Consider the following 12497-nt stretch of genomic DNA (forward strand, 5'->3'; position numbering starts at 1 on the left):
TCATCATTTAGGGTTTATTTAGCCCAATGTGTCATTGCAGAGGACCCAGCAGACGGGGATAGTGTCCCCAAAACACCTCCGTGAGATCTGAGCATCACCTTCCCTGTTGGTAATGTCAGGATATTAGATTAGACCCAAAGCCCCTGGCTGCTCCAAGGATCTAGGCCAGTGATGGCGAACCTTTCAGAGCTTTCCATGATACAAACAACCCAAGGAGCACGGGTGCCATAGGTTCGCCACCACTGATCTGGGGCATTCACGGGTTGGATGTGGATGACCAGCCCCAGGGACAGTCCCTGAGCGTCCAGTGTGCTGAGCAGCTTAGCTAGGTGGGCCTGGACTGCTGGGCAGGTCCTGGGTCGGCTCACTGGAGGGCCCTCCACCTTTGTCCCCTCCCGGGAAGATGACTGTGGCATAAGTGACGGGCTGGGAGGACATCACAACCTTAGGAGGCAGAGGGGGTGGTGAGGTTGGAGGTGACACCAGCGCTTTCCCTGACGGGGGCTCGAATGCCAGGCTGGTGTGGGTCGTATTGTAGAAGGAGGGTGTCGAGTTGAGCCTCACGTCCACCAGCCCAGAGTCACCGGCAGGGTGGGCTGCCGAGGAAGGGTCCTGTGCAGAAGAGCGGGCAGATCAGGTGAGGGGAGGAGCCCTCCCTCTGCCCCAGCTCCCTCTGGTGGGAAGTGGCGTCCATACTGCATCAGCCTCTCGAATCCTAAGTCCACCAGTGAGCAAGCCCAAGCTTCTCCCCAGATCTGGGGAGGTTGAGGCCGAGTTTATGGCATTAGGAGAGGCTTTGGTTCTTGTCTGGGTCTCCATCCCTCACCACCCATCAGCCTGGAACTCTTGGGAGAGTGTGCATGGAGGGCTGGGACCTGCAGAGGCTTCTTACCGTGTCCGAGACTCTGCTGCTCTGGAAATGGCCCCGGACGTCAAGTCTGTGCCCTGCAGGGTCAGCAACAGCAGCACAGTCTACTTCCGGGGCGGTTCCAAGCTTGTCCCCTCACTCCCTTCTGGAGCCTCTGAAACCTCTTTCCAGCGGAGAGTTGCCCTCTCCATGCCCACCAAAGCCCCCACCCTCCATGTGCCTGTCCACCCTCGACCTGCCTGGACCTCGAGGATCCCCCCACCCTCCTCCAATCCCACTGCCGAATCCTCTCCACTTCCTGTCTGCCCCACTGAATCTGTCCCTCCCCTCCATCCCTCAGCCATGGGAATTCTGGGGTGTGAGAGCTTGACTAAATCCCCCCCAAAAATCCCTTTAGAGTGGTGCAGACCCAGACACCTGGCCTCATCTGCAAAACTGGTCCATCCTGGACCAGTAGAGCCGGGCTGGGACAGGCAGTACACAGCTCCGTACCTTTCCTTTTGGCCATCACAGCAGACAGCACCACAGCCACCACCAGCAGGCCCAGCAGGAGCACCACAGCCCAGGTCAAGGGGGTACTGCGGACAGAAGGGACAGGCAGGATTAGCCCTGAGGTGGGGCTGGGGGGCAGGCCCTTTCGGGGTGAGGAAATGCAGCAGAATAAGACAGGACGTCCCAGCTGAAATCCACAGGATGAAGGCCCCTTGCCAAGCTGGGAGTCTGTCTGCTGCCTGCCTGAGTGGTCAGAAGTTCCTAGGGGAGGAAGGAACCCTAAGCAACCCCCCCATTTCATTTAGTCTGGAGCTCAAAACAAGTAGCATCCTCACCACCCCCTTCTCCCAGCCACCAGACCCAGTCTTCCCCCACCTCTTATGCTGAGTGGGCCCCCAAGGGCTGGCACTGCCTTCAGGGTCCGAGAAGGGGTCCTCAGCCAGGGTGGCAATCCCAGAGGTCTCCTCCTCCTCCTCCTCCTCCTCCTTCCTCTGCTCTTTCTCCTCTCCCAGGCCAGGATCTGGGGCAGAAGGACACAGAGAGTGGAGTGTGCGCACTGTGGGCCTCCATGGCTGGTTGAGGTCCATGGAGGGAAAGATGGAGCCATGGAGCAGAGGCTCCAAGGAAAAGTGCAAAGAGGGCAAGGCTGGGCCAGGCCTTAGGGGCCCCCACTGTGGGTCCCAGCCCTGCACCGACTCCTTGGCCTCCAGCTGGTTGGAAGCAAACTGTTTCCTCTGCCCACCCCCATCCTCAAGACTTCCTTGCTCCTAGCTCTCTCGGGTCACAAGTGGGACTCCCCAACACCTGCAGCCCTGTGACCCCACCTCCAGACAGGTTGGCCCCATCCCAAGCTCTGCCCTCCTGTGCTGTGCACCAGCTGAGCTCCATGGTCCCTAGACCCAGCCTGGGACAAGGCTCTGTCACCCTCTATGCACTCCTGGTGGCAGGACCCGGGCTGGCTTCCTTGGGTCAGATACATCCTGGGTGCCCAGTCAGGCCTTCCAGGTACCCAAAGATGGGGGCCTTGCCGAGTTCTCGAGTGACTGGCCATTCCTATTCCCTGCCTGCACTAAAGTGGCCACTGCCATGTGTTGAGCGTGTCCCTGATATGTGGGCCAACATTCTCAACCCGAATTTCAGTGTAGAAACCATGTTGCTTTTATAGGTTTCATTCTCACAGCCCACATCGTTCCAGTATCTATTATTAAAACTTAAAAATTTAAATATTATTATTAGAAAACTACCCATCCTGCCACACACACCCTCCTGGTGCCAATGAGACACCTGAATGAGCCTCTCTACAGCCGAGGTCAGGGGAGCTATGAGCCACCCCTGAGGCCCTGGGGGCTCCTCCCACTGCAGCTGGGATGCCCTGCCCCTGCTCCCCGAGGGTCCTGTCCTATTGCAGGTTGCTTTCTAGGGAGCAAAAACCCTGGGGTGTCAACCTATAGTGCTGGGTGGGGGGGCCGAAGGGTAACAAGGGTGACCTAAGAGTGTGTTTAAAGTTTCAAAATGTAAGCACCCACTGGAGACCACAGGGATTCCAAGGACCCCCTCTTACTTAGTAAGTCCTCCCTCTTACTTAGGGGAAAAATAAGAGCAGGGAAAATGCCTTAGTTTTATTATTTGTGGACACAAATTACTTAAGGACAAAAAACACCAAAAAAATGGGTGGGGTGTCACTATCCATAAAAGGAAAGCAGCAGCAGTCTCCTCTTCAAGTGGCTGACATTTTCCTCCCAGAACAGTTTTTTTTTTTTAATAGAACATTGTAGCTGGGTGTGGTGGCACACACCTGTAATCCCGGCACTCAGGAGGCAGAGGGAGGAGAATCACTGTGAGTTCGAGGCCAGCCTTGGCTGCATAGTAATGTCAAGGCCAGTCTGAACTGCATAGTGAGACCCTGTTCTAAAAAAAGCCAAAAATAATAATATTGTAGTTTTCTACAGTAGGCACCTACCACGAGTTATTAATTGAGATATAAATTCACTAAATTTTAAGTCATCCAATGTTGCAGGAATAAAAAACCAGAAAGTGTAGAAATTAACTTCAGATTATATGCTTGAATTCAGCTTTGTTTAAACATTTCTAAATTTAGCTGGGTGTGGTAGCCCATGCCTGTCATGCTATTGTGCAGGAGGCTGAGTCAGGAGGATTTCTGTGAGTTCCCGGCCAGCCTAGGTTCCATACTGAGTTCAAGGCCAGTGTGAACTACATAGTGAGCCCCTGTTTTTTTTTTAATTCTAAATTTTAAAAATATATAAAAAGGTAGCATCGAGTATGTAGGGAATGCTGGAAGGACAGGCTGGTGGGAGGGAAGGGCCTTATCTCAGCCTTCAGGACCAGTGTGGCTTCCGCTGCCTGCACAGCTGTCAAAGTGAATCTCCCCCACCCCCAGAAGCCTGTCCCTCAACTCCAGGAGCCCTGGCCCCGGGTGGGAGCAGGGAGCTGGGCCAACTCACCCTTAGGCAGCACCTCCAGGGCGAAGGTGTGCACCAAGTGGGACCCCGAGGTGCCCTCCACCAGGCAGCCGTAATGGCCCGTGTCCCCCTCCTGCAGGGTGACCATCTCTACCTGCAGCAAGCCCCCGCCCATGTCAGTGAGAAACGTGCGGCTGCTCCCCGGCTCGCTGCGGTCCACAGCCGAGGTCACCAGGGGCTGGCACCCCTCTGGCGAGAAGCGGCACCACACCTTCTGTGCCCGAATATCCTGCAGCCGGTAGTGGCACTGCAGCTGGATGGAGGCCCCCACGGGGACCCTCAGCACCTCCGGGTGGCTGTCAGCAGAGCCCTGACCTAGGGAAGGGAAAGGGTGCAGGGGAATTGCCCATCAAAGAGCTGGAGCTACCAGCAAAGCCACCCTCAGGCTGGCTGGGGACTCTGGGGCCTCCAGATGGGCAGGGAAGGAGGGGTGGCCGTCTGCACCTTACCTTCTAGTCCCAGGAGCAGCAGCAGGAGCAGGCAGGGGCCCATGTCTGGCAGGGAGGTGTCAGCCCAGGACTCGCCTGGACACTGACACAGCCTCGCCCCAAGGCAGGAAACATCTGACTCCCGTGGTCACGTGGGGCTCGCCAGGACCACAGGGTGGGAGGCGGGGGGGTGGACACCTCCCGGGTGATGATGGGTGCTCTTCCCATCCCTGGCTAGCTCCATGCTCGGGACTGCCCCAGGTAGTGTTGGGCAAGTTGGTCAGCAAGCCCAGGAGAGGGAGGAGGCCAGAGGAGGACGGGGTGGTCTTTGAGGCCTTTCAAACACTGAAGCTGAGGCTGCAGAGCTGGGGAGGGAAGTCCTTGACCCCAGGAGCCAGCCCTCTGCCAGCGCAGGCCCAGTGCCCAAGCCCTGCTTTGGTGGTGCCCCGCCCTGTCCTTCTTCCTGTCCTGCCTGGACACTGGACCCTTCCATAGCTGTTCATGTTCTTCAGTCCTGGGAAATGGATCCTTACTTTGATAGCTGCTTCTTCATATTCTTCCCCCATCCTCTGTTTCCCTGCAACATGTTAACTAGTTGAATATTTTCATATCTTTTCTCTCATTTTGCCATCTTTTTTTTTTTTTTGGTACCAGGGATTGAACTCAGGTCCTTGCGCTTGCAAGGCAGGCAGCAGAACCAATGAGCTACATCCCCGACCCTGTTTGTCCATTTTTTCTGCTTGCTGATTTCTTCATATTTTTCCTCTACCCTTTTTTTTCATTATTGTCTTTTAAATTTTTATTCTGTGACATTTTTAATGTACAAGATCTCTTTCTTGTTCTCCAGGCATTCTCTGTTTAGACCACACCACTTTTGTTTCTTTTTTTGGTACCGGGGATCGAACTCGGGCCCTTGCGCTTGAGCAGCAGGTGGCGAAACCACTGAGCTAAATCCCCGGCCCTGCACTGTTGTCTCTTGAGTGCCATTTCTCTGTTGGAGTCCGTTCTCCTGAGTCCCTCCCCTCCCCTCCTCTCTTCCCCCCTCCCTCTCCCCTTCTCCTGCAAGCCTCCTGATTGGTGTTCCTCTCCTGTGAGACAAAGCCACTGCCAGCACAGGAGACACTGGGCCTTCACTTGCATTCCCCTGGGGAATTCCATCTGACCACGGGCACCAGGGTGGTAGCAGCCGTCAAAGCGACCACAGTGGCCTGTGTGGCTGGGAATCCCTCCCCACTGTCTCCTCTCTCCTTCCTCTGGCCCCCCTTCCTTCAGCCACAAGGAGTTGAGGGGAAACCGGAGCAGGGGATGAGGCAGCTGGTGGTGTGTTAGGCTGAGCATCCGGGGACATGGTGGGTGGGATGACCAACTGTCCCTGCCTGCCTGGGACAAGGGGCTTTCATGCTAAAGCTGGACAAGTCCTCTGCAAACCAGTCCTTTGATCTGGCCTGCAGATTTCTATCTGGTGTTCTTTAACTTGGGGCAAGGAAGTTATTTGCCCTTGAACAAGCCACCCAGGGGCATTGTGTGGCCTGCGGGACTGGACCCAGCATTTAGCTGAGCTCCTCAGATGAACCTGGTCCCGGCTGGGGCACAGGGGGCTCAGGCAGCACCCAGGAAGTGCCACGCTGCTGGGCTTCTTGAGGACATACTGTGCCCAGACACCTGGCCAGAGACTTCCACAAACATTTCTTTTAACCTCATGCGAACCCTGTGAAGTAGGCAAAGGGAAGTGTTGATTGATTGACTTTCATAAGCAAGGACACTGAGACCCAGAGGAGCAGGTGGCGAAACCACTGAGCTAAATCCCCGGCCCTGCACTGTTGTGGGCAGTTCCCTCACTGTTGTGAGGGGCGTTCCCTGGATGTCTTGCTGGGAGACAGAGGCGAAGCGAAAACCCAGGGACCCGGCACCTGGCAGGAGGCCCCGTGCTGAGCCTGTTCAGCCGCTCGCCCTCCGGAACAGTGCCTGGGCTCCCCCTTTCTCTCGCCCAGTGGGTTCTAGGAGCCACACTAGCTATCCCCTTGGTCCCCAAAGGCCCCTCCTGTCCTCCTGGCTCCCTCCCTCCCTTCCTCCCAGTGTTTCTCCAAGGGCACCTTCCAGCCACTGTTCAGAGGGCTTTGGCCCCGTCCCTTCTGCATGCCAGCGTCTCTGCCCTGGTTTATTCCATTTCTCCTTCAGCACTTTGCTCTCTGACATCCTTTCAGACTTGTTTATTGCATTTCTCGTCTGTCTGCCTCCCTGCTAGAACATGAACAGGACCCTTTCCCCATGTTCCTCTCCTTGGTGCAGGCCAGAGGGCCCCACTTATGAATGAATGAATGGGTAGGACTGAGCTAGAGGGAAGGATGCCTTGAGTTCCAGGTGAAATTTGGATTTCCAGGCTCTACTGGGGAGCTCAGGAGAGAGAGCCCTTTGCCCTTTTTGAGCCTCAGTTTGCCTCATGTACCATAAGAGGCTTGCAGTATACAGCTCTGATGTGCTGTGATCCTCACTATGACTCTGCCCCGGAAGGGAAGTCATCGATGAAAGCAAAGCTCTAGGGAGACAGAGGAGGAGTCAGCCCGAGTCAGATGGGGATGGAGCCAACATCCTCCAACAACCAAGGGAGAGAACAACACCGGGGTGCAGGGGGAGGCACCAGATGCTGATGATATCCAGAGAAGGGGCAGGACTTGGCGGTGGGATCTAGGGAGGGGGTGGAAGATGAAGATTCCCCAGATGAGAGCCTATGGGAAGGGAGGGCTGCAGTATCTTTCCCTCAGCCAAACTCCTGCTCCATGCCCTGAAGCAAAGGAGAAAACCTTTGTGAAGCACAAACTAGCCAGGAAAACCAGATCCGTCTTGGATTGGTTTGTGAGCATTTTAATGTCCAAAGCCTAGGCATTCACAGGCAACCACTCCTAACACACACACACACACACACACACTCCCTGGGGGAAGCAGGTGCAAGCAGAGTGGCCCCTTGCCACAGCAGAGCAGATCCAGGAGGCTCGGTGGCTGAGGGACAAGTGCAGGGCCAGGTGGCCCTGGGCTGGGGTTCCTTTCTCTCACGGGTCCCTCGGTCCTGCAACAGACCTAGCGCTCAGACCCGTCCAGCCCTCCAGGGCCCCGGCCCCAGCCCATTCACCTGGTGCACCTGTCAGGGTCTGGAGCTGGTGCCCTGGGTCGTGGCCTCCGTCCAGCTCCCTGGCCGGAAGTGCCCCCAGCTTCTGCCTGCGCCAGGCTACAGCCCAGAGGACCCCGGCAACGAGAAGCTTGCTGAGGAAGACACAGGCCAGGAGGAGGAGGATGGTAGTGGGTTGGAAGGGGTTCTCTCCCGGGAGGCTGCATGGAGGCAGAGAAGGCAGATGAAGGCAAGATGCTAGGGGTGGAGTCAGCCCTCGGGGAAGGGGTGGGGAGAAATGGGCTCCAGGCTCCGGCCCTGGGCACCCTCCCTGGAACGGGGCTCTGTGGGGCCTGGGGAGGCTGTGGTCACTGTAGACCAGGCTCTGCCTCAAACCTGCTAGGTGCCTTTGAACACACCATCTTTCTGGTTGGAGTGCATGCGTGCGTGTGTGTGTGTGTGTGTGTGTGTGTGTGTGTGTACTCAATGTTTGTGTGAATGATGTTGCCGGGTTGTGGGGCTGCACAAAGGCTGCCTATCCAGGGTCTTGGAGCAGCGCTCTATGCCACTGAATCCAGGGCCTGGCTGCGGCACTGCCCGAGGCAGGCTGCAGGGGTTTAAGCAAGGCCACACCCAGGCCCTTTCCTGCCCGCCAACACAGGAACTGCTGGTCCTAGGACCCCTTTCCCATCCTGCGCCAGGCTCTGCAGTTTCCAAGCCCAGCAGGACTCTGAGAAAAGGACCCTGTGGCACCTGGAGATGCTCTGCTCCACCTGGGCACCGCCAAAGGCCTCAGACTCCTCCTCGGGGCCCCAGACGTCTGCATCTTCCTGCCGCTCCTGGGAGTCTGTGGGAGACAGTGCAAGGTGCTGACGGCCCTCCTGCTGCCCAGTGAGCAGACCCTGATCTGGTTCTTAACCTCTAGAGGGATCAGACCCCTCACCCAGTGTTCTCAAGGCGGGGGGGGGGGGGGGGCGGTCCTGAAACAGTATCTCCTCGAATAACCAGCCTTGGCACAAGGTCTGCCAAGAGCAAATGCACAGCTTTGCAAACCATATAATCTGCCGAGCTGTTTACACCTCATGGATTCTGGTGGCTATGTTATTATTTGCCTGCCCCCCTCCGGGGAGTCGGCTGGGCCTTATACCCTGATAGGGCCGATAATCCCTGTCTCTTCCTTCCCAGCTCCTTAGGACAGTGAGGGAGGAGGGGTTTGTGCCCAGGGGTCTATTCCCTGCTCCCCAAGTCAGTCGCTCCTCTTGATCCTGTTCCCAGAACAAAAGGGCAGAGTGGGATGGGGGAGTCAGAAGGGATCTGCGACCAGGAGCTGCTCTCCTCCTCCTCAGGGAGCCCAGTGCGGGACCCGGGCCGGCCCTGTGCAAAGCTCCAGCCGGAAGTCTCGCCTCCTGAGTGAGGACCCCAGCCAGGCAAGGGCAGGAGGCTGTGTGGGGTGTCCTCTCCCCTGCTCCCGAGCACAGCAAGCGCTCCTCTCCAGGATGTCTTTCTGCACCGGGTTGGTGCTTCATTTGCTTGTGGCCCACTGGCCATTCAGATGAGAGGATAAATTCATCCACTAGAGCCCAAGGGTTCAAAGAAGCAGGGCCAAGGCAGGCAATGTCTTCATGCAAATTAGAGGCAGACGCCCTTCCTGACATAGCCCTCCACCAGGGGCCACACCCTGGTTTGGGCTCTCTTGTGCAGTGAGCAATCTGTGCAACCATCCATGGGTCTTACGCTGTGGGTTTTCCCAGAGTTCCAAAGAGCCCAGAAGATGCTCCTGCACATAGGGACCCCAAATAAGAGGCCCAGTCCTAGGCTCACCTTCCAGCACCTCCACCAGCACCTTCTGGAGCGTATCAGCCTCGCCGCCGTGGAGAGCCTGGCACTGGTAGAGGCCAGCATCGTGAGCTTGGAGGTTCCGCAACGTCACCGTGAGGCTGCCACCCAGGGCATCATCCATGATGGCCGTGCTCCCATTCCGCCTCTGCAGGAAGGCCAGCAGCCACAGGCTGTGCGTGCTGACCACGTGCTGGCACTGGTCCTCCTCATGCGGCTGCCGGCACCAGGCCTTGCGGCGGCTCCAGTGCTTTGCAGAGTTGTAGGGGCAGGAGATCTGCAGGGACCGGCCTACCACGCCCTGGAACACTGTGGTGTTGTGGGCTCCGGACAGCTCTGGAGGGGAGACAGCTTTCATCGGTGTGCTAAGTATTTCTTGAGCACCTACTATGTGTCATGGACTGAATGGAGAAAAGCCCAGCCCAGCAGGAACTCAGGTGCTGGCACAGGCTGCAGAAGATGACCCGGCTCTGGGCCTGTCACTGGGAAATGATCTTGAGTCTGCTTGTCTCACTGCTGGACTTGCCAGGCAACTTTGGAGAAGCAACAGACCCTCTCTGAGCCTATTCCCAGAGGCCTCCCTGCAAAGTTCCATTGCACACACCTTCCCCTGTCACATGAGACCAGGACCTCTCCTGTCCCCTCTCCACCCTGAGAGCAGGGCCAGTGGCCCCCTCCCTGCCCCAGCCGTCCACAGTGGCACTGGTGCTGCATCCTCCTCCATCCTGACCTTCAGCCTCCAGCTTCTGTATTTCTGTGGCTTTGTTCCCCTTTCAGGAAGGACTTGTCTCGAGCTATTTTGGGGGAGACATGAAGCAGCTATTCTGGGGGTCCTCTGGGGAGGAGGGGCTGGCCTTGAGCTCCAGCCCACTGCCCGGGACAGGGGCTCTGAGGGGCCGTCCTGGCTTGGGCCCCACCGCCCCATGCCAGCCACAATTGTGACAGATGGGACTGAGGTGCTGAGGGCCTGCGCTGTGGAACTCGAGACCCTATGCATCCTCTCCAGGGGACCCAGCCAAAGCTGCAGGGCAGAGCTGTGGGAACAGTGCTCCCCAGCCCAGGCCTGCCACTGCGCTAGGCCAGCCAGAGCTGCCCAGCCGGGTGTGGTGTGGCACACCTGTAATCCCAGTACTCTGGGAGGCTGATTCAGGAGGATCAAAAGCTGGAGCCCAGCCTGGGTGACTTAGGGAGATCCTATCTCAAGGTGAGAGGAGGGGCCTGTCCCCACCACAGGCAGAAGGGCTTCGGGGTGCCCATGCCCCCATCTCAGTGACAGAAGCCTTCAGCCCCCATCCTATGCTGCAGTCCCTTCCCAGTGTCCCCTAAGATGCAGGTCATGGCCTGGGGTCTTTCTTCCTCCCTCCCTCTTGCCCACCCTGCCAACCCCCAGGATGCTCTTATGCTTCACTGAGTCATCATTTTAGGGGCTCTTATCAGTGCCACCTAAGCTTCCCCAGGCTGCATCAGGACTCCACCCCTCCCTGCAAGGCCAGGGTTCAGGACCCCCCACATCTGCACCCCTAACGGGTGTGGCCCCAGGGGTGCGACTGAGGGAGGTGGGCAGCAGGGAGTGGGCTGAGCACAGCAGGGCCTCGGGCTGCAGCCTCCTTCTCCTGCGGCTGCACTCACCGCCTCCCCACAGCTGCCCACGAGCTCAGGAAAGAGAGGGAAGGAAGGCCCCAAGGGGACCTACCTGTGACAAAGAGCAGCAGGAGCAGCCGAAGAGGCTCCATGCCACCTCCCACCGTGGGCAGACACTGCAGGGCCTTGTGCAAGCGCTCGTCTTTCCCTGGAACTGCAGAAAGCAAGGGTCAGGCACACACGGCCCACAGGAACTCTGTGATTCAGGATGGGCGTGGGCGGGAGGAAGGGACCAGCCAGGGGCAGAGGGTGACAGTGCTGGAGAGGATGGCAGGCCTCCTTCGGAGTGGCTGGGCAGTGTGAGTCTCCCCCTGGGAGCCGGAAGCCTCGGCAGCCCCTTCCCAGCCTCCCCTGCGCGTGGGACTGTGTAATGAGAACAGAGTTGGACCAGATTTCCCAACTTCCTGTGTGGGCAACCACAGGCCCATGATGCCCCTGTGCCTCAGTTTCCATACTTGTAAGATGGGAATAGCGAGGACGCAGCACATGACTCGGATTCCTCCAAGCAAAAGTGCTTCCAAACAGGGCTTGTGGCACAGGAAGCACCCAGCAGGTACAGGTATTGCTGTTGTCCCAGTGCAAAGGGACAGGGAACACTGGGTGAGAGGGAGGCTTTCCAGGGTCCCCTGCTTGAGATCAGCCTCCTGTAAGCAGCAAGGTGTCCCCAAGGGTGGCATCCAGTTCTGTGAATCACAACACACTCCTGTTACCCTATGTAAGAACCACCATCACTGAGTCTGTCAACAAGCATTATAATACAGAACATTTCCCTCACCCCCCCAGTGTCCTCATCCCCTGTGTTAGCCAGTGTCTTCCTCTTTAGTCCAGCAACGGCCGGTCTTACATCTGTTCCTTCAGCTCCCTGCCCTCTCAAGCATGTCATCCTCGGGGAACCACACAGCATGAGCCCTTTCGAGCTCACCGCAATGCACACAGCACACACACAGCTGCCTTTCTCAGTCATTCCTCCCCAGTTGTTGCAGAGCAGTACTTTATGATACCGTGGACCTCAGGTTCTTCATCCATTCAACAGCTGATGGACATATGGGTTGCTTTTAGTTTGGGGCAATAATGCAGAAAGTCCCAACTAACATATATATATTTTTTTTTCATAAGCATGTTTCATTTGCTTTGGCAAAGTCTTAGGAGTAGAGATGAGCTTGTCACATACATGTAATCCCAGCACACCAGAAGGCTGAGACAGGAGATCACAAGTTGGAGCTCAGTCTGGGAAACTTAGTAGCTTAGGGAGACTCTGTTTCAAAATAAAAATATGGTGGACCCTCGAGTTATAACCGGCGGCCAGACATACAAACAACTTGAGTTACAACCAGAATTTAACTCACAACCAAAGTCTTGGGTTATGATCTGAATGCTGGCCTCTTGTGCTTCCAGATGGTCTCAGAGACAGATTTAATCCTTAAAGACTTCTGGAAGGAACGTGACAACATCCTTTCCTGTGTGGGGTTAGCTCAGAAATCCTGGGCCAGTGTCTCTCTAAGGACTCTGAGATCTGCCTGTGTACAGGAGAAAGACTTTGAAGGCTGTGTAGAGGAGCCTGAGCCTCCAATTGTCCAACTCTGAGTTACAACCAGCCCTCAGGAATGAAATGAGTTCATAAGTCAAGGGACCACAGTACAAAAGGGCTG

The 12497-nt window shown here is 56.8% G+C and overlaps 2 protein-coding genes across 6 annotated transcripts; both read right to left on the bottom strand.

The window, feature by feature from the left end:
* On the bottom strand, positions 1-5275 carry Treml1 (triggering receptor expressed on myeloid cells like 1). Its single transcript, XM_013072782.3, has 6 exons — positions 4290-5275; positions 3823-4155; positions 1736-1880; positions 1361-1446; positions 893-945; positions 1-612 (listed from the first exon to the last, which is right to left on the bottom strand). The coding sequence occupies exons 1-6, from the start codon at positions 4330-4332 to the stop codon at positions 322-324; spliced, it is 951 nt and encodes a 316-aa protein (XP_012928236.1). The 5' UTR covers positions 4333-5275; the 3' UTR covers positions 1-321.
* A 38-nt stretch (positions 5276-5313) lies between these two features.
* Trem2 (triggering receptor expressed on myeloid cells 2) lies at positions 5314-11184 on the bottom strand. Of its 5 annotated transcripts, none has more exons than XM_087184507.1 (5): positions 10901-11139; positions 9193-9543; positions 8145-8218; positions 7396-7592; positions 5314-7050 (listed from the first exon to the last, which is right to left on the bottom strand). In XM_087184507.1, exons 1-5 carry the CDS (start codon positions 10938-10940, stop codon positions 6954-6956), a joined length of 759 nt encoding a protein of 252 aa, XP_087040633.1. In that variant the 5' UTR covers positions 10941-11139; the 3' UTR covers positions 5314-6953. The 5 variants fall into 5 exon arrangements, with proteins under 5 accessions (XP_087040633.1, XP_021115519.2, XP_087040636.1 ...); XM_021259860.2 differs by having other exon boundaries at positions 5317-7050; positions 8125-8218; positions 10901-11147; XM_087184510.1 differs by lacking the exon at positions 5314-7050 and adding an exon at positions 7115-7332 and having other exon boundaries at positions 7405-7592; positions 10901-11184.
* Between the last annotated feature and the right edge of the window lie 1313 nt (positions 11185-12497).

This window comes from Heterocephalus glaber, unplaced genomic scaffold (assembly GCF_053883595.1).
Source record: "Heterocephalus glaber isolate CG9 unplaced genomic scaffold, H.glaber_assembly_v1.0 deba00001497, whole genome shotgun sequence".
Taxonomy (NCBI): Eukaryota; Metazoa; Chordata; class Mammalia; order Rodentia; family Bathyergidae; genus Heterocephalus; species Heterocephalus glaber.